Here is a 20,247-nt window from a genome sequence, read left to right on the forward strand (position 1 = left end):
TTGAAACTTACTGTGGTAATAATTTGGAACAGTGCATTGTAAGATTTTTATGTTTAAAAAAAATATTAGGTTTGTTCAATAAAATGTGGATTGTACTCCTAATAGTTGATAATGCTGACTAGTATTTACATCCATTATTTAGATAAATGAGAAAAATATAATTTGCATAATAATTTGGAACAGGGTGTATGTGCAAGACCACCGCCAGGACAAGGAACGCTGCCGACCGCCGGTAAGTTCATTACAGAAAGCCTCTTGATAAACCTGGGACATCTTTCACTGCCATATGCCACATTTTCAAATGTGTGCCAGCTACGCTGTAATTATGCCAGCTTCTGGGTTAAATTGAAATTAATCTGGGTGGCCATGCCCTCCCACAAAGACACTCGCACTTTTTAGTCAGAAAAATAAGTGTGATGTAAAAGACTTGCGCTAAAATATGTGGTTTTTATATTGCATAAAACTGGTGTGCAAGTCTTGATAAGTTTCCACAAAGTGTATCAGAAAGTTGCATTGGGTTTTTATTTTGTTTGCCTGCTCTGTTTGCAGCTCCATTTTTGCCTCCACAATACCACAAGTATCCCATAGTGATGGGACAAGCTGCAGTATGGTCTATAGTCATATGAATTCACCCCTATGCCATTATAAACCCCCTCTACACAGCGTACTAGGAGTCTTCTATCTTTCCTTTAGTGTGTGCCATGTAGTCTTCATGTGTGGCTCTCACACGTGTGCCTTTAGCCGCTGTCACACGCTGAATAAGCCGTCGCGCACACAGCTGACTACCAGTGTTACTCGCCCTGCTGCTATACTGGCAAATACGACACACGAGGCAGGGACCACTTGTCACCTGTGACAGGACCCGGCTATGTGGTGACTCGGGGCTATTTACTCTGTGTAGCGCCCTCCTCTCAGAGCGGGGTTTGCTTCTGAAAAGGCGCCGATACTTGGCGCTGCCCCGCCTCTAGTCCCCGCTTCTGCCCGGCTACCCCGGGGCCAGGGCGCCTGCGCAGGGCGCCAGATTTGGCGGGAGTGACGGGCCGCGGGCGCTTTTGTTTGAGGGAATCTCTGTTGTATTTGTCCGTCTTTCATATCAGGCCCCGCCCTCGCCCCCGCCCCCGCCCCGCCTCCAGCACAGCCTGAGAAACTTTCTTAGAGCTCATACCACTTAGAACAAGTACATTCACCTTCTTGCTCACCCTGCCTTGACCTTGCTGTAAGGATGGCGAGGAGACCAAGGAACAGGTAACAATCTCTGAGGATTTACCCGCTGACTGCTGGACCTGCTATTACCTTCTGTGTCATTAAGAGCTGCGGGGAGAATAGAAAGAATAGTAACCCTGGTACTGTCAATGAATGGACCTGCTGCAGCTCTGTAGCGGGACGGCTGCTGACATGCCAGTAGGTGGCATCTACAGCTGTGACAGCCGGCATGGTGCGGGGATGTGGGTGATGCCTGGTGGCCCCGCTCCGTACATGTCATAGTGAGTGTAGGGCAGGTGTCAGGTGCCATGCTGTGGGTGATACCTGCTGACCCTGTTGTGTGCCCCCGGTTCCGTACATGTGATAGTGAGTGCAGGTCAGGTGTCAGGTGCCATGCTGTGGGTGATGCCTGCTGACCCTGTTGTGTGCCCCCAGTTCCGTACATGTCATAGTGAGTGCAGGTCAGGTGCCATGCTGTGGGTGATACCTGCTGACCCTGTTGTGTGCCCCCAGTTCCGTACATGTCCTAGTGAGTGCAGGTCAGGTGCCATGCTGTGGGTGATACCTGCTGACCCTGTTGTGTGCCCCCGGTTCCGTACATGTCATAGTGAGTGTAGGGCAGGTGTCAGGTGCCATGCTGTGGGTGATACCTGCTGACCCTGTTGTGTGCCCCCAGTTCCGTACATGTCATAGTGAGTGCAGGTCAGGTGCCATGCTGTGGGTGATACCTGCTGACCCTGTTGTGTGCCCCCAGTTCCGTACATGTCATAGTGAGTGCAGGTCAGGTGCCATGCTGTGGGTGATACCTGCTGACCCTGTTGTGTGCCCCCAGTTCCGTACATGTCCTAGTGAGTGTAGGTCAGGTGTCAGGTGCCATGCTGTGGGTGATACCTGCTGACCCTGTTGTGTGCCCCCAGTTCCGTACATGTCCTAGTGAGTGCAGGTCAGGTGCCATGCTGTGGGTGATACCTGCTGACCCTGTTGTGTGTCCCCAGTTCCGTACATGTCATAGTGAGTGCAGGTCAGGTGCCATGCTGTGGGTGATACCTGCTGACCCTGTTGTGTGCCCCCAGTTCCGTACATGTCATAGTGAGTGTAGGGCAGGTGTCATGCTGTGGGTGATGCCTCCTGTGTGCCCCCCGCTCCATACAGGTCATAGAGCGGGGCAGGCGCCATGCTGAGGGTGATGCCTGGTGACCCAGCTGTAATAGTGGCGGCAGGTGCAGGAGGTGCCATGCAGTGTTTGGTACATGGTGATCCTGGTGTATACATGTCATACTGGTGCAGGAGATGCCCCTCATATGTGCCCAGTGCAGGAGCCTAACACGTGGATGGTTTTCCTTTCAATTCAGGCATCTGGAGGACTCTCCCGTTACCACATCTGCCGCCTGTGCCGGGCATACGGGGTGGGGTGATCGCTGCTGACAGGCAGGTGCAATAGACGCAGCGCTAATGCTGAATAGTAATCCCGATGAGGAGCGCAGTGTGTGGCAGGGCTGCCGCTCTCATCCGCAGGTGCCCGGCGAGATGCCAGGGAAGCCTGTGTGTCTAGAGGCTCCCGGGTGTGTGCGGTACAACATCCAGGGGGCATTCTGAATACTCTACTGTGCAGCACATGGCTGGGAAAGTAAACACTGGGATTTGCAGTACTGCAACCTGTTCTAGGAGGATCACCCGTCAGGTGGGTACATGGATGCTGGAGGTGTGGGCAGAGGAGGCAGCTGGGTCATCTTGTGGCTCCTCTCCAACAGGAGTTCTGCACTCTAGACTGACAGGATATGACCAGTATCTGGGTACTGTATTTCTAAAGTATTATGTGGGTACTGTATTTCTATAGTATTATGTGGGTACTGTATTTCTATAGTATTATGTTTGGTACTGTATTTCTATAGTATTATGTGGGTACTGTATTTCTATAGTATTATGTGGGTACTGTATTTCTATAGTATTATGTGGGTATTATGTGGGTATTGTATTTCTATAGTATTATGTGGGTATTGTATTTCTATAGTATTATGTGGGTATTGTATTTCTAAAGTATTATGTGGGTACTGTATTGCTATAGTATTATGTGGGTACTGTATTTCTATAGTATTATGTTGGTATTGTATTTCTATAGTATTATGTTGGTATTGTATTTCTATAGTATTACGTGGGTTCTGTATTTCTATAGTATATGGGCAATATGTTGGTATTGTATTTTATAGTATATGGCCAGTATGTGGGTACTGTATTTCTATAGTATTATGTTGGCATTGTATTTTTATAGTATATGGTCAGTATGTTGGTATTGTATTTTTATAGTATATGGGCAATATGTTGGTACTGTATATTTATAGTATATGACCAATATGTTGGCACTGTATTTTATAGTATATGGCCAGTATCTTGGTACTGTGTTTTTATAGTCTATTGTCATTATGCGGCTACTTTATTCCTGTAGTATATGGTCAGTATGTTGGTATTGTATTTTTATAGTATATGGTCAGTATGTTGGTATTGTATTTTTATAGTATATGGTCAGTATGTTGGTATTGTATTTTTATAGTATATGGTCAGTATGTTGGTATTGTATTTTTATAGTATATGGGCAATATGTTGGTACTGTATATTTATAGTATATGACCAATATGTTGGCACTGTATTTTATAGTATATGGCCAGTATCTTGGTACTGTGTTTTTATAGTCTATTGTCATTATGCGGCTACTTTATTCCTGTAGTATATGGTCAGTATGTTGGTATTGTATTTTTATAGTATATGGTCAGTATGTTGGTATTGTATTTTTATAGTATATGGTCAGTATGTTGGTATTGTATTTTTATAGTATATGGTCAGTATGTGGTTTCATTATTCCGGCAGTATATAGTCAGTATGCAGGCTGCTGTTGAGCTATAGTAGTCTGTACTTCCCATCTTACTGTCCTGGTCTGGCTGTGGTTACAGGCAGGAGCTGTTATCTCCCAGCCACATGTGTGTTTGTGTATTGATAGACCCTCAGAATCATTTATACTTCATATATATATATATATATATATATATATATATATATATATATATATGCTTTAATAGTGTTTGTCCGTTTAATGATATCAAATACAATGCTAGTTTTAAAAGTATCTGATATAAATTCTAAAGGCTGTGTTTAAATATATGCTAGAATATTGTGTCTCCTCCATAAGTGCATTGTGGACAATTCACCTTGTATGTTTGCCTTGGCCTATTTGTGAAAGCTTCAAAAAAAAAAAAAAACCCAGCCCCCACCCTTCTGCCCATCTATCTTCCCTTCACCTCTAAGGCCATTGCATAACCGAGTTCCTTCCAAAGTTGTAGCTTGCTGCTTACCTTACGCTAACCACACAGTGTGATGAAAGCGGTCTCCTACACTAGCCCACTCCCTCACTCATGTAGAATGTCTTGTAGAAAAACTGATAAAACGAGTCCAACTGCCTGCAACTATCTGCAAGCTGTATCTCTCCAATAGTGAGCTCTTAGTACAGTAAGTTTGCTCTATCAGGGCAGATGATCATCTCTCGCTCTCATCAGGCAGTTTCACTTGACATCATCTCTTTCCATACAGCTACATCTGGAGTACAGCACCCTGCTCTTCAGCCAGGGCACATGCTGCACCAGGGCACTACTGAAACAACCAGCTTCCTCTATGAGCCTCTGCCCCCTTGTCATCTTATCCTAGTGCACTTGCAGCCTGTTCGTTGTATTATGTTCTTTTATTTGCAGTGTCTTTACAGAGATGCATCTTCAGAGACTGTGAGAACAGGAGCTTTTTCCTTTCACTGAAATGTAGCTGATGGGGGAAATCCCTTAGTCACAAATACAGCTGCATAGTAATTGTAAAACTTTAGAAGGTCCCTTGTTGGAGAGGGGCTTACATGGTTCACGTCACATGCTAAACAAGAGCCTATATGGACCTTTTGGGTCACATAAAAAACAGGCTTTGACTTTTAACTTGGTTGCTCAGCAGTGCTCTTGTAAATCTGTCTTTTGTCTTCTTTGACCATGAACTGCAGGCGTGTTGGGTATAGTGTTTGTATACACAACAATATGATGGCTGCGGCTATTGGTGAGGTTTACGTAAAGAAAGACACATAATACATTTTTCCTGTTGAAATGTGTTGGTAAACTTGTCAGTAAATAATATTTTATCATTTTAATCTGTCCAAATAAGTGTTTGTGTGCTTTTAAAACTTTTGTTACCTGAAGGTTAATGACTTTAATCTTTTTAGGAGACTTTGCAATGTTTGCCTAGCATAGTGTTTTATAAAGTTGCACTCAGCTGACATACATATACCCTAGCAGAAGGTCAAACAAAAAGCCTCTTCCTTCATTCTCGGTTTTTAGTGAAAGTGAAGACAACAGTTTGGACTGCTTCCAACAAGTATAAACGAGTACTTCATAAAGCAGATAAAGAATCTTAGGGCCCGCTTGTGTAAATGACACGTATTATCAGACTCTTTTACTATGCTCAGACATTCAGGTTTATTTTGACTTTATTGGTGGAAAGGTTGCCAAATGTGCAATTTGCCACTCATGTGACAGCAGAAGCAGGTCTGAACATGTAGAGCAATGAGCAGTCTGCCAGGACCTTTCTCTTGTATCTGTGGATACCAAAAACAGTAGAACCTGTTCAGGGTATCAGTGCAATGGAATAGCGTGCAAAATCTACTTGACAGACTTCATTGTCCTGTTCTACATTATTTTAGTCTGTACTGCAGGAAAGTTTGGTGTTGTTTTGTTATGTCATGATGGTTTCTTATTGCAGTATATACAGCTCAGAGGAAGAAGAAGATGACATTGAGATGTATGAGCATGATTATGATGGCCTGCTATCAAAAGGAAAACGGCACCTGGGTAAAACACGCTGGACCCGTGAAGAGGTAGGTATGAATGAGAATAGCTTGGTGTTTAGACTTTTAAATGCTCATTGTTTACTTTGTGATATATTTTGCACCCAATGATTTGTTTAGGAAATATAAGTTCATTGAGTATCACTGGCATCCAGGCTCTAGTTTTGTTGTAATGTGGTTGCTTAGAGAGTGAAAGGGAGTGACTTGTTTCTTCATGTCAACTGGCAAGCAACCAGTTATTCTTTTTGATACGCTGATATCTGTAGATACGTCAGGTTGAGATCCTTGTCAATTATTAGAAGCAGAGGTTCTATATAGCCTGTGTGCTCATTGTTGCCCATAATTCCTCCCTTCCTCCCAGGTCTAGTAAAATATTCATTAAAATGTATAAGTAGAATTTAAAATAAGTGCTAAACGTTTGCAATATTTTATCTAAATAATTGTGTGGATAACAGTTTTATTTTTTTGTACCACTTATTTATATTTTTCTTAATTTTAGGATGAAAAACTTAAGAAACTAGTGGAACAGAATGGAACCGAGGACTGGAAAGTTATAGCCAGTTTCCTGCCTGTAAGTCTTATTATTTTTCTGTTTGAACATAAATGTGATATGTCCTTTAAACACCTATAAATAGTAGCATGCATTTACTAGTAATGGTTTTCTTAGATATATTATTATTTAATACCGTATATACTCGAGTATAAGCCGAGTTTTTCAGCACGATTTTTCGTGCTGAAAACACCCCCCTCGGCTTATACTCGAGTGAACTCCCCCACCCGCAGTGGTCTTCAACCTGCGGACCTCCAGAGGTTTCAAAACTACAACTCCCAGCAAGCCCGGCCAGCCATCGGCTGTCCGGCCTTGCTGGGAGTTGTAGTTTTGAAACCTCCGGAGGTCCGCAGGTTGAAGACCACTGCGGCCTTCGACATCATCCAGCCCCCTCTCACCCCCCTTTAGTTCTGAGTACTCACCTCCGCTCGGCGCTGGTCCGATGCTGCAGGGCTGTCCGGTGAGGAGGTGGTCCGGTGGGATAGTGGTTCCGGGCTGCTATCTTCACCGGGGAGGCCTCTTCTAAGCGCTTCGGGCCCGGCCTCAGAATAGTCACGTTGCCTTGACAACGACGCAGAGGTGCGTTCATTGCCAACGTACTTCTGCGTCGTTGTCAAGGCAACGCCTCTATTCCGGGCCGGAAGCGCGGAGAAGAGGCGCCCCCGGTGAAGATAGCAGCCCGGAACCACTATCCCACCGGACCACCTCCTCTCCGGACAGCCCTGCAGGACCGGACCAGCGCCGAGCGGAGGTGAGTACTCAGAACTAAAGGGGGGTGAGAGGGGGCTGGATGATGTCGAAGGCCGCAGTGGACTTCAACCTGCGGACCTCCGGAGGTTTCAAAACTACAACTCCCAGCAAGCCCGGACAGCCGATGGCTGCCCGGGCTTGCTGGGAGTTGTAGTTTTGAAACCTCTGGAGGTCCGCAGGTTGAAGACCACTGAGGGCGAATGATGACAAGGGGATGATGAAGGGGATGATGAAGGGGGGATGTGTGGGATGATAAGGGGATGATGAAGGGGGGATGTGTGGGATGATGACAAGGGGATGATGATGAGGATGTTAATGACGGGTCTGGATGATGACAGGGGGGGGATGATGTATTTCCCACCCTAGGCTTATACTCGAGTCAATAACTTTTCCTGGGATTTTGGGTTGAAATTAGGGGTCTCGGCTTATACTCGGGTCGGCTTATACTCGAGTATATACGGTAATTGTTTTAGCAAGTAGCCAACTATGTTTTTCTCCATTCAGATCCACTCCTTTTATATTAAATACACTTCTGGTCTGTGAACATGTTTTCATCACATTCCTTTTTTTTATTTTTTAAAGAATCGGACGGATGTTCAGTGCCAGCATAGATGGCAGAAAGTTTTAAATCCTGAACTTATTAAAGGACCATGGACTAAAGAAGAAGATCAAAGAGTAAGGCAATATCTTATGCTAATATTCAGTTTCGTGTCTGGTCACCAATTATTTTCTTTTTGGTTCTGTTAACATTTCATTCCCAGCTTATAACTTTGATAGGTAAAGGCATACAGTGCCATGTAAAGAAAAAAGTATTTTACCATTATACAATGCAATTATACAATTTTTTTTAGCAATATACTTTTGTATGGAATATCATAGTCTACTACAAGTATACCAAAAGACTCTGTTTTAGCAAAGGCCAGGTGGTGGGGTCTTTAGATATGTTCAGTTTATACACCAGGGCCTTTACTGGAGTATATAATGATTGTAGCACCAGCATGAGTTGTGAAAAGGACCTGATTTTGTTTATAATAATTTCCTACCGAAATGTGTATTGAAATGGAATTTGGCAAAATGTATTAATAGTAAGTATACATATTGCATCAAAAAGGGCTGTTCTGGGCATGTTGCTGGACTACTTAAGAATTACAATTATGCACATCAAGATTAATTTATTCTTTATGGGAGCTGCCGGAGATAGTAGAGTACAGTGTTTCTTCATGGAGTACCCCTTTAAACTTTAACTTTACATTTTACAGTGTTTTAAGAGAATTATATTAAACTTTTATTTTATTTTATTTTTTTAAAAAGGTTATTGAACTAGTGCAAAAGTATGGTCCCAAACGCTGGTCTATCATTGCAAAGCATTTGAAAGGAAGAATTGGCAAGCAGTGCAGAGAGAGGTGGCACAATCATCTCAATCCAGAAGTGAAGAAAACCTCTTGGACAGAAGAAGAGGATAGAATAATATATGAAGCCCACAAACGTCTGGGAAATAGATGGGCTGAAATTGCAAAGCTTCTTCCTGGGAGGTAATGTAACAGAAACTACTGTTAGCATTAAATATAAGTTTGCAAAAATGCGCAAGCTGTTGTCAGGTCACTCTTCCTGTTTTAGTAGAGTGAAATGAAGTTTAGACTGAATTTCAGAATCGGGTCATTTTTAATACTCAACGGCCCAGATTTATTTAAACTGTCTGATTTGTCTTTAGCAACCAATCACAGTTGAACTTTCATTTTATCCAAGCAATCTGAGAAATGAATAATGAGCTATGATTGGTTGCTATAGATTGAGCAGACAGTTTGTGTCTCGGATAGTTTCAGTAAATCTGACCTAATATATTCTTAAGAAGAAAAGTAAAATGTATTGCCCATATAACAGTGTCACATTACAGCCTTTATTTTTCCAGAACAGATTTAAAAAAACAACAACAATCTGATTAGCTGTCATGAGCAACATTGACACTTTGTTACTGATAATGTAGTTTAGTGTTGGTAATGCAGCCTACTAGAACAATAGTGCCCTGCAATGCTTACCAATTTTTCCTCAAGTGCATTCAGTAACATTCAGAGTGCTTATTACATTATATTAAAGAAAAAAATGTTTCAGATCTCACATTCACATTTACGCCGTAAACGCAGTCAATGCATTTCCATATGTTAAGGAATGTAGAATTCCTTAGAGCTAAACCTGCATTCTTCATATTGTCCAGAAGTTTTTATAAACTTTTAGTTTTCCTGTTTTAGAACGGATAATGCTATCAAGAACCACTGGAATTCTACTATGCGACGCAAGGTCGAACAAGAAGGCTATCTGCAGGAATCATCCAAAACCAACCAGCCTTCTGCAGCCACAAACTTTTCAAAAAGCAACCACTTGTTGGGCTTCACCACTCACATCCCATCTTCCCACATCTCTCAAAGTAGCCATGCTCCAGTGAACAACTTCTACTACCACTTAGCTGAGCCACAGAACGTAAGTATCCTTTGTGTAGGTATGGCTGTATAAAGTAGCTCTTTGTATATTTTTTTCTATTGTTGAAGGAAACTTCTTCATGTGTTACAGATGTAGTTTCCAGAAATGCAGCATGTCTGTAAAGTCATCCTGATTTAAAAGGCAAAACTATTCATATATTGTCCAGATTTTATGGTGATGTCTTCAAGGCTATGTTCACATCAGCGCTGTGGAGCTCCATTAGGGAGCTCTGTTACAACAGCTGATAACAGGGCTGGGATGTAGGTTGTGACAGCGGGCATCAACGGAACCCAACAGATCCTGTTCACTTTGAATGGCGTTTGTCAGGGTTCTGTTAGATGCCCGTTATTTTACAGGATTTAGCTGAGCAAAAAAACTAACATGCAGGGTTTTTTCTCTCCACTAAAGTCCCATAGTTATAACGGAATCAGCTTCATGATGACACTCCGAACGCTGATGTGAACCCAGCCTAAAATAGATTTTCTGCCACCATATTTACTTTCATAGCTAAAATTTACATTCACTGTGTACAAGAGCTATTTTTCCACATTAGTAAATATAGGAGTTCAATGAGACCAAGTAATGCAAATCCGTCTTAGATTAGGTGTTACGTTGACAGTACCTCTATATCAGAATAATAAAGGCCTTTTAAAGACTGGGACAGAATTCCATTTGCTTTACAGTTGACCTAATAATGCAAGCATTCATTCAAACATTGGGGTAGATTTATCAAAACCTGTATAGAGGAAAAGTTGACCAGTTGCCCATAGCAACCAATAAGATTGCTGCTTTCATTTTTAAAAAGGCCGCTGAAAAATAAAAGAAGCAATCTGGTTGATTGCTATGAGCAACTGGTCAACTTTTCCTTTGCACATATTTTAATAAATGTCCCTGTTGTGTTTAATATATAGACAAACTTTTATTGTTTTATTAACATATTCCTTAGGGGAACTGTATAAATGGCATAGCTATGGTGTTCTTAATCTTTTCTCCCATCTCCCGCTGCAAAGTTAATATTCTGCACAAGACAAGAAATAGAAAAAAAAGAAAACTGAAAGCAATTTAAGATATATTATAACATTAAAAGTTTAAATGAGAGAAACAAATGTATTGAAAATGTTGTATTAAATAACTTTTTTTGTATATGTTTGTAGGCACCTTATCCTGTAGCATTGCACGTAAATATAGTCAATGTTCCTCAACCAGCAACGGCAGTTGTTCAGGTATTTATTGATTTTTTTTTTCTCTCAGGGAACAGAAATATAGTCATTTTACATATTTATAAATGCCCACATTGATAAGTAAAGATTTGACCTAATCTGTATAAATTGTAAATGCTACTGAAATAGATCGGGTTGTTTTATGTCTCTCTTACAACTGTTAATTTATAGTGCAGATAAAGTCAGGAAAAGAGGAAGCAATGACTAGGCAAGATTGGTGGAATCTATACTGAATATGAGTGTTTTATCACACATTTCAGATGTGGATAGAATGTTTTGTAATAAATGTTGTTATTGTTATAATGTAGAACCAATGTAAAGTTTTCCTGGCTTGTACTTTTGATTGTAAACATATAATATCTTTATTTTAGAGACATTATAATGATGAAGATCCAGAAAAAGAGAAGAGGATTAAAGAGTTAGAGCTATTGCTCATGTCAACTGAGAATGAACTGAAGGGACATCATGCATTACCGGTAAGGCATATGTGAATAAATCACTTATAAAGCTCTGTTCACAGTGCATTAATACAGTGCATTCCAGCTATATCTCAGATCATGTTAAAACAGGGGTGTCATTGTATACTTTGCAAGCCCTGTTCTTTTCAGGGGCCAAAACATAGTCACGTTGTTACTATATTCAGGCCACTTCCCGCTTAAATAGATTTAATTTGCTGAATAGTGGAGTAGACCATGCTATTTAGCCCAGCGAATTAAACATACACAAGCAGTAAGCTGCCGAATGTAGTCACTATGGCAGACATTTATCATTGTCTTTAGACTGTTTTTTGGGTCTAGAAAAGGCGCAGAAAAAGGCCCAAAAAGGCACAAGCAGGGTTTTACTCCTTTTGGTTTACACATTTCTGCTGATCTTGAGTTGAAATCCACAGATTTTGGCAATACACATGATATGGAAGGGTTTTATGAACTGCACCTTTTTGTGAAAAGCTGCAAAAAAGGCGCAAAGCCACTGAAAAATCTCAAACTACACCAGCCCAGACTTAGCTTAGCTTTTTGGTGTATGTGAAGAGAAAAATTTCAGAAAATACCTACCTGCAAAAAATGTATCAAATGCTGTGACCTTTTTAATAAACTTGGTTTTCCAACACATTACCAGCACACAAGAATAAGGTGTATAAAAATGCTTTACTTACACATACAATGATAAATTCCGGCCTATATGACTATGGGCCATTGAAGTGAAGGGGACCTGCAGCAGTAACTCACTGTATACATTGGCATCTCTGTTTTTGCATGATCTGATGTATAGCTGTGATGCATTGCATTAACATTATGTGAATCTAGTCTCTGTGTTAATATTTTTATCTCGCTACTTGTAGTAGTGCAAAGTTTACTTTTTTCCATTATTAGTTTTTAACCCTGTTAAATCCAGATGGACTTGTGAGTGGCTTACATATTCATTCTGGTTTAGGATGTGCTGAATTCGATATCTGAGGCATAGTGGTACAGCATTATTTTGGTACAGCATGGATGCTGTTAGTATTTAGTGTTTATTAGTGTTTCTACACATAATGACTTTGTCATTTAAATATAGTTGCAATATGAAATAGTAATTGCAAGATGACACAACATATAGCAACATTTCAGGCACAGCACTACATTGATGAAAGGAAACATCTTGACAACTGTTTCAGAAGTGTAAGCTCTTTTGATGATGCAACTGCTTTTATCGGGACTCTAGCTGTGTGTGAGACACCTTGAGCAATTTCATTTTAAGTTCCTTCTTTTTACTATATTTTTCAATTTTCAACCCTTCTTTTTTGCAAAACAGAACCATGCAGAAGAATATCCTGTATGGCACAGTACAACAATTGCTGACAACTCCAGGCCTCATGGAGATAGTGCACCCGTATCATGCCTTGGTGAGGCACATAACTGTACGCCTTCCCCTCCCATGGACCATGGATGCCTTCCTGAAGAAAGTGCTTCACCTGCAAGATGCTTTGGTGTTAATTTATTAATACATATGAAAAACTTACCTGAATACTCAGAAACTCTTCAGCTTATTGATTCTGTAAGTTGCACAGGAGAATTCCATAATGTTATATGCTATGAGTCTGTACTCGTAAACGAGAGTAAAAGTGAAGCATTACTTTGCAGCTAAACCTAGTGACAGTTACATTTTTTTGTCTGAAAATATTGGGTTATCTACCATTGTATTCAATTGGAAAAATCAAAGACCCATATGTTCAAAATTAGATAAAATGTTTACATTGCATTCTGTAATAAGTATGGGAGAATTTATATTCATACTGCAAAAGATGGGGTGTGGCATGATAAAACTATACTTTTTATTAGGTATTTACTTAGCATTTCCTAAATTATGTAAATGTTTATGTATTGTTACTATATGCTTACATGGCATAATTTGTTTGCTTTTACTATAATGTGGATTAACTGCATAAAATGCTTGTCTGTCTTTTTCAAGCTTAACAAGCCTGCATGTGCTTCTTTGGTTTTAAAAAGTATTAGGCCTTACAGTATATTCTGTAGCTCTACACCTAGTGCTTCTTTCCATAACAGAGAGATACAGCAATCCTAAGGCTTCTGAGAATATGATCATGGTAGTAAAAGTATACATAGTCCTTATACTGCAAGAGAGGTTATCTGTATTTTAATCCTACCTCCTTACAGATTAGGCAGTTTTTATAAACAGAATCGTGCCTTAAATGTTTTTGGACTACTGTTTGAGGTGGCACCATACATAATGTTAAATGTTTCGTGCCTCCTACGTTGTTTTCAGGATTCTTCATCATGCAGTGAAGTCAGCAGTTTTGAAACCAATGAGCAAGGAGATTCTTCACCCAGCACATCTCCCTCAACTCGAGACTCAGAGCCTTCAGAGGGCATGGGTAGCATGTGCAGCCCAATGGATACACCTGATACAAACCTAAGCAAAAGTATGCTGTATCGGGGTTCTTTTATATCTCCCATCTCCCTAAATTCCTTAAAAAGTGCCTCGTCACCGCTGATCGTCTTGTGCAAAAAGAAAGGGCGTCTGAATTGCTTAGCCAGTGGAGACAGCAGTCCCCTAAACCTGGCTGGTATCATCAGTTCTACACCAAAGCAGTCCCCTATCAAAAGCCTGCCCTTCTCTCCCTCTCAGGTAGATTAAAAACTTCTCAAAGTTTTCACTAATTCTGAACAGTCACCAAAAAATTAACAAACTAGAAACTTATTGAAACAATGACTAATCCCTCACACTCATTGATTTCACATCATGGTGAAAACTTTACCAGCATCTCTTTAACCGGGGAAGGGGGTAGTGGTGTTGGTGCTTCTAGTCTTCGCTTCTGCCTTTTATTTGTGTGGAGATGGTATTCAATAACGTTTGTTAATATCTGCTGGATTTCTTCATTTAACACTGTAACCCACTTGCTGATGTTTCATTGCTTTTTTTGTATGAAACTATAATGATTTTCTCTGAAGTTTGTATTTCAGCAAAATCATAAATTCATTTTCATTTTTTTTTCCAGTTTTTAAACACAGCAGCAGCACATGACAATTTGGATATGGAGCACCCAAACCTAACCTCCACTCCAATCTGTACTTCTCATAAAGCTAGTATAGTAACGCCTTTTCACAGGGATCATACACCACGGCTTCAAAAAGAAAATAGCATGTAAGTTATTTCTGCTTTACTTTTTTTTTAAATAATTAAATGCAGAAATAATTGTCACCCCAAAGTTAGGAAGTAAAAAAAGTAGTATGTATCTACAGATCTGCTATGTAGATTATTGTTCGCAGTACTTTTTACAGATAGATTTTGTAGTTGTTGGACTTTTGTAATTTTGGGCATTTCTAAATATGTTTTATTCCTTTTTATTTAAAGTCTTCGGACTCCAGCTATAAAAAGGTCAATTTTGGATAGCTCTCCAAGAACTCCTACGCCATTTAAAAATGCCTTAGCAGCTCAAGAATTTAAATATGGACCACTTAAACTTTCGGTGAGTGAATGCATAAATTGTAACTGCTTTTATGATGTAAGCAGAATGGGTAATATATTTTATAAAGTTTTTTGTCATAAGTGCATGGATTTATCAAACTCCCTTTCACATGTTTTGGCACATGTGACTCCTAAATGTTGAAGAAAAGGGGTGTGTATTTCAAATTGTAGGCTGTGCAACTTTTTTTTCCAAAGCTGACACTTTTCTGTACAATATTGGTAGATTTACACCAATGTGTGTAATTCATTCTCTTCTTTTCCTTTGTGTATTTTTTAGCATCACACGCCTTCACACCTTGCCGAAGACCTGCAGGAAGTAATTAAGCAGGAGGCTGATGAGTCTGGCATTGTACCTGAGCTCCAAGAAATAGAAGAACCTCTGTTAAAGAAAATTAAACAAGAGGTTAGCAAACACAAACCTTGAGATATTTAAAATCAAAAAATCAGAAAATCTAAAATCACTAAAATCAAAAAATCTGAAATGACTTGTATAAATTGGCATACAGTGCTAACTGTAAAAAAACTTACCATTAAGGGATAAAAATTGATGTTGCGCTATCTGCCACAGAAGTTGATTTTTTTTTTTTAAAGGATTTACTGTTTTTATTGTAATTTTATTTATTGTTTTACATTTTTATGTAAATCATGCACAAAAATTTTATAGAAAAATTACATGTGAATATTTGCTTCTAACATGTAATCTCTATTATATATTTAGCACGTGAGGTCATTTATATTCAACTACCATCCCATGATACAATAGAGGGGCACAAAGTCGTACCACTACAATGTACTACTACATGCAGCTTTTGCCACAGTCATGGCCACAGCTTAAGGCTACAGTCCCACGTAGCACTAACGCAGCATATTTCAAGCAGCACAAAATTTGCTGTGCAGCTGGAAATACGCTGCGTATTCTGCGATGACCATACACACAGGGCTAGCCAGCGGCAGCCCTGTATGTTCAGTAAGTTTGGGTGCAGGGCAGCGCGTCACAGGCTAGCCCAGTGTGTATGCTCATCACAAAATATGCATCGTATTTTGCGCTGCACAGCACATTTTGTGCAGCGTGAAATTCACTGCATTAGCACTACGTGGGACTGTAGCTTAAAATGCTGTGTGGGAACATGGTTTATTATTTAGATTATATAGCCCTGTGAGATAATTCTTTTGTAGTATAAATAAATGTTTATGAAGAACTAATTTATAAATTTTTTCTTGTTAGGTGGAGTCACCATCACCAATGCATAAGGTTAGCCATTTCTCTTCCAGCGTTTGGGAACGAGAAAACCTGACAGCTCAGTTGTTCACACAGCAAAATGTTCTGGAAGACACTCCTGTAAGTATTTGACATGGTACTAGAAAATAATATAGTATAATAATATGCCATTACTATTTATGTTTATATAGTACATAGAATGATGCTTATCTCCTGCTCTAATGTAATACCTACTTGATAAAAAATTTATCTTGAGTCATAAAATGTTATTCTGGTATGTGAACCAGTGTCTGCTAGTAAATTCTGAACTCCTTTGCTTGTGTATGTATCACAGAACCTGTGATGGATCTTATCAGTCATCGTGTAATGATCTCAGTGTAGACACTTGTCAAGAAACTATATATTTAGCTATTGAGCATAATGTCACTTAAAAATGTATATTGTGGAAATTCTCTTTACATGCTACATTCTCTGACTACTGTAGATAATTTGATATTGGATCCTAGTTTTTAATTAGTGCCTTTTGTTTCAGAATCTTCTTACCAGTTCATTGCTGATGAAACCTATGTGTGATAAAGAAGACCATAGAGGGAAATATTTTACAGTACCCAGGAACAGATCATTGTCAAGCCCATTACAGGTGATTAAATACTATCAGGGGTGTGGAAATAAAAAAAAAAAAATGCTTGTCTAAGGGACTAAAACGGAGCAAAATCTACTTGTCCCTTATGACAATACACTTGTCCTGGTACATAAAATAATTTCAACCAAAATAGTATGTAAATAAGGTCTTTATTAATAGAAACTTAATAGGCAGACCCGTATATCACCCCATTAGGTGGATAGGGCCCCTGATAAGTAAGTCTGCCCCATTAAGTAGGCAGTCCCCCTTCAGGAAGGTATGTCCCTTTATCAGGTAGGTACATCCCCTCATCAGGTAGGTAGGCAGGTAGGGCTCCCCTAGTAAGTAAATAATGCCCCAGATAGATATGTCATGTCCCGTTCACCCCCAGTTGGTAGGAAGGGTGGGCTCCTCCAGTAGGCAGACAGAGCCCCAGAAAGATATGTCCCCCATTAGGTAGAGCTCCCCCATATGTAGACAGGTCCACAGATACATACATATGACCCCCCCATCAGGTAGGGCTCTTCAGTAGGTAGAAAGGCCCCCAGATAGATATAACCTCCATCAGGTAGGGCTCCCCAGTAGGTACACAGGCCCCCAGACAGATATGACCCCCATCAGGTAGGGCTCCACAATAGGTAGTCAGACCCCCAGATAGATATGACCCCCATCAGGTAGGGCTCCCCAGTAGGTACACAGGCCCCAGACAGATATGACCCCCATCAGGTAGGGCTCCCAAGTAGGTACACAGGCCCCCAGATAGATATGAAACCTCATCAGGTAGGGCTCCCCAGTAGGTAGACAGGCCCGAGACAGATATGACTCCCTTCACTGATGGGGGTCATATCTATCTGAGGGCCTGTCTACCTACTGGGGAGCCCTACCTGATGATTAGGTGGGGCTTCCCTGTAGGTAGAAAGGCCCCCAGATAGATATGACCCCCAGAAGGTAGGGCTCCCATTTCAACAATTATACCCCCTAAGTTTCAAACAGGGTGCCTCCAGCTGTTGCAAAAATACAACTCCCAGCATACCCGGACAGCCGAAGGCACCATGGTTTGGAAGCACTGCCCTAAGTAGATAGGTTAGCCCCTAGTGGTAGGCAGGTCCTCCCTTTTTATAGTAAGTAGCCAAGTTTGAGTTAGTAACTCACTGCTACTTACGTCAGCATCCCGTCGTCCTGTGCAGCACGTGCAATGATGTCACTCAGTCCGCACACCTCTGCCAGGAAGCCTTGCTATAGGCTGCAGCATACAGCTGCGATGTATAGCTGTTCAGTGACTGGGCAAGATAGTTTTTCCCTGTCATATGTGAATTCTTCCAGCATTTAGCGCTGCTTGCCCGAAGCAGGGCTAAATGCCTGACAAATTCACCTGCCCGGCGCCCAGAACTGCATGTCCCTGGCGTCGGGCGATACAATTCCCACATCCCTGCCTATCATCTCAAACTTCTGCTAGGTGACAGTAGTACTAACTTAAGTAGCTACATCATGACTGCTTCCTTTAGGACTCCATTGCAAAATACAAGCTGCTGTAAATAGTACTACTATGGAACTGCTAACATCACCTTCTGGGTTATTATTTGTGCTATGGTCTTATATTTATTTGCTTTCATACAGTCCATATTATATAGTAAAAATAAAAGACTTCTAAGGGATTTACTTTTTCAGCTTTTACTATGTTTATTTAATATAGGAGAAGATGTTTACTATTGTGATTATCACCTAGCATTACAGGAGGCATACATTTTTCACGTTACATGTAAAACTATTGTATGAAGGGACTATTATCGCTGAAACAGTCAATCTGTGCATTAGTCATTAAAGGGGTTATCCAGCGGGAGTTTTTTTTCCCCCTAACTATGCCCATTGTGTGAAAAAAAAACCTCTACTTTTCTCAATCCCCTGGTGCCTCCGGTGTTCTGCTGTGGTCCCCCAGTGCAATCGTCTTTCTGTGCCGCAGCGTGACATGTTGGGCCCGGGAAGCACCTGGGCCCAATATGTCATAGTGCATTTCAGCGCATAGCTGGCCACAGCGATTCGCTGAGCAGCAGTATGACACATTGGGCTCAGGTGCTTCCCGGGCCCAACATGTCACGTTGGCCCCCCCGCAGGATAACCCTTTTAAGGAGTGGAATCTGTGTGCATTCCTTCAAAAGAGTAAGAAAATAAGTGTGATGCAAGCTTATTTATTTACAATTAATCTGTGAATACCAAGAACCACAACAAGTAATCCAAATCAATGAAAAGGTTTGAACAATGATATTTAGACCACAAGGCAATTGTATCCTTATGCTAATATAATTGTATATTTTCTTCCAACAGCAGCGCAGCAATGCATGGGAAGCAATATCTTGTGGGAAAACAGAAGAGCAGAAGATGTATTCAGAAATGTATCACAAATGTATGAAAAATGTATCTACACTTGTCATGTGATGACTTTGGGGTCTGAACAAGCATTATCATAGAAACACTTCATATTAATTTGGGATTTTGTTGTAAAATTCCTCTACATGAAGCTTTGGGAATATTGTTAATTGGGAGATTTTTGTTGTGGTACAACAGTTGGGAGAAGCACCAAGTGCATTTTTTTCTAGTCACTGAGATTATTGTTGGAATTCCATTGCATCAACAAATATGGTTGGCGGATGCATATTTCCACTTATATAAAGTGACATTTCTGCCTATATAATTTAGGCGTTGCGCTATTAAGTGTATTTTACACAACATTTGAACAATAGAACAAACTTAATACCAGTATTGTTTTTATAAAAGAAATTTACTGGCATAGTATAAACAGAAACTTGACTAGTTTCTGTCTGATTGCCACTGGACAAAATCTACTGATACAAAAAAGTAGAAAGCATTACTACAATTGTCAATATTTATCGCACATGCAAAAAAAAGATGCAAAAGGGAGTGGTTATTGTTAATGTTCATAACTGTACTTTTTTTTATACAGTTTGTAAAAACGTCTGTGTCTGCTTTTGTTCTTTTTACACACATTTTTAGCTTTGCTCTAAATGGCTACTGACTGGAATTTTTTTAATAAAGCAAATTATATTTTTATTCACTAATTTAATTTTTTTAAATAAATTGCTGAGATTCTTTTGTGTTATATATATATATATATATATATATATATATATATATATATATATATATATATATATATATATAATCTTGTTACCCCTTGCCCTGCTGCTATGACTGTAGCATGTTGACATGCTGGCATTGTGACAATATAATTGGAGTATCTACAGAAAAAAAGACCACTGTGCTGATGTCTGCTTTATTATGCACTAGCATTTCATAAACTTTTTTATGACTTAAAAAAACAATTTTGTACATTTACTAAGTAAACAAAGAAAAAAAAGAAGA

General features: G+C 40.1%; 1 protein-coding gene across 2 annotated transcripts; it reads left to right on the top strand.

Moving 5' to 3' along the window:
• Positions 1-549: 549 nt before the first annotated feature.
• Positions 550-19,982, top strand: MYB (MYB proto-oncogene, transcription factor). 2 transcript variants are annotated; one of them, XM_056566598.1, is made up of 16 exons: positions 1,190-1,245; positions 5,983-6,097; positions 6,567-6,638; positions 7,950-8,042; positions 8,679-8,899; positions 9,614-9,842; positions 10,997-11,065; positions 11,434-11,538; positions 12,854-13,096; positions 13,826-14,188; positions 14,559-14,704; positions 14,915-15,029; positions 15,306-15,431; positions 16,254-16,367; positions 16,780-16,887; positions 19,192-19,982. In XM_056566598.1, exons 1-16 carry the CDS (start codon positions 1,223-1,225, stop codon positions 19,300-19,302), a joined length of 2,253 nt encoding a protein of 750 aa, XP_056422573.1. In that variant the 5' UTR covers positions 1,190-1,222; the 3' UTR covers positions 19,303-19,982. The 2 variants fall into 2 exon arrangements, with proteins under 2 accessions (XP_056422572.1, XP_056422573.1); XM_056566597.1 differs by lacking the exon at positions 13,826-14,188 and having other exon boundaries at positions 550-1,245.
• The last annotated feature ends 265 nt before the right edge of the window (positions 19,983-20,247 follow it).

This window comes from Hyla sarda, chromosome 3 (genome assembly GCF_029499605.1).
Source record: "Hyla sarda isolate aHylSar1 chromosome 3, aHylSar1.hap1, whole genome shotgun sequence".
Taxonomy (NCBI): Eukaryota; Metazoa; Chordata; class Amphibia; order Anura; family Hylidae; genus Hyla; species Hyla sarda.

Coding starts and splice junctions, on each gene's coding strand:
- MYB (XM_056566598.1), top strand. CDS start 1,223: ATGGCGAGGAGACCAAGGAACAG. Junction 1,246..5,982: donor GCGAGGAGACCAAGGAACAG/GTAACAATCTCT, acceptor TTCTTATTGCAG/TATATACAGCTCAGAGGAAG. Junction 14,705..14,914: donor CTTCAAAAAGAAAATAGCAT/GTAAGTTATTTC, acceptor TTTTATTTAAAG/TCTTCGGACTCCAGCTATAA.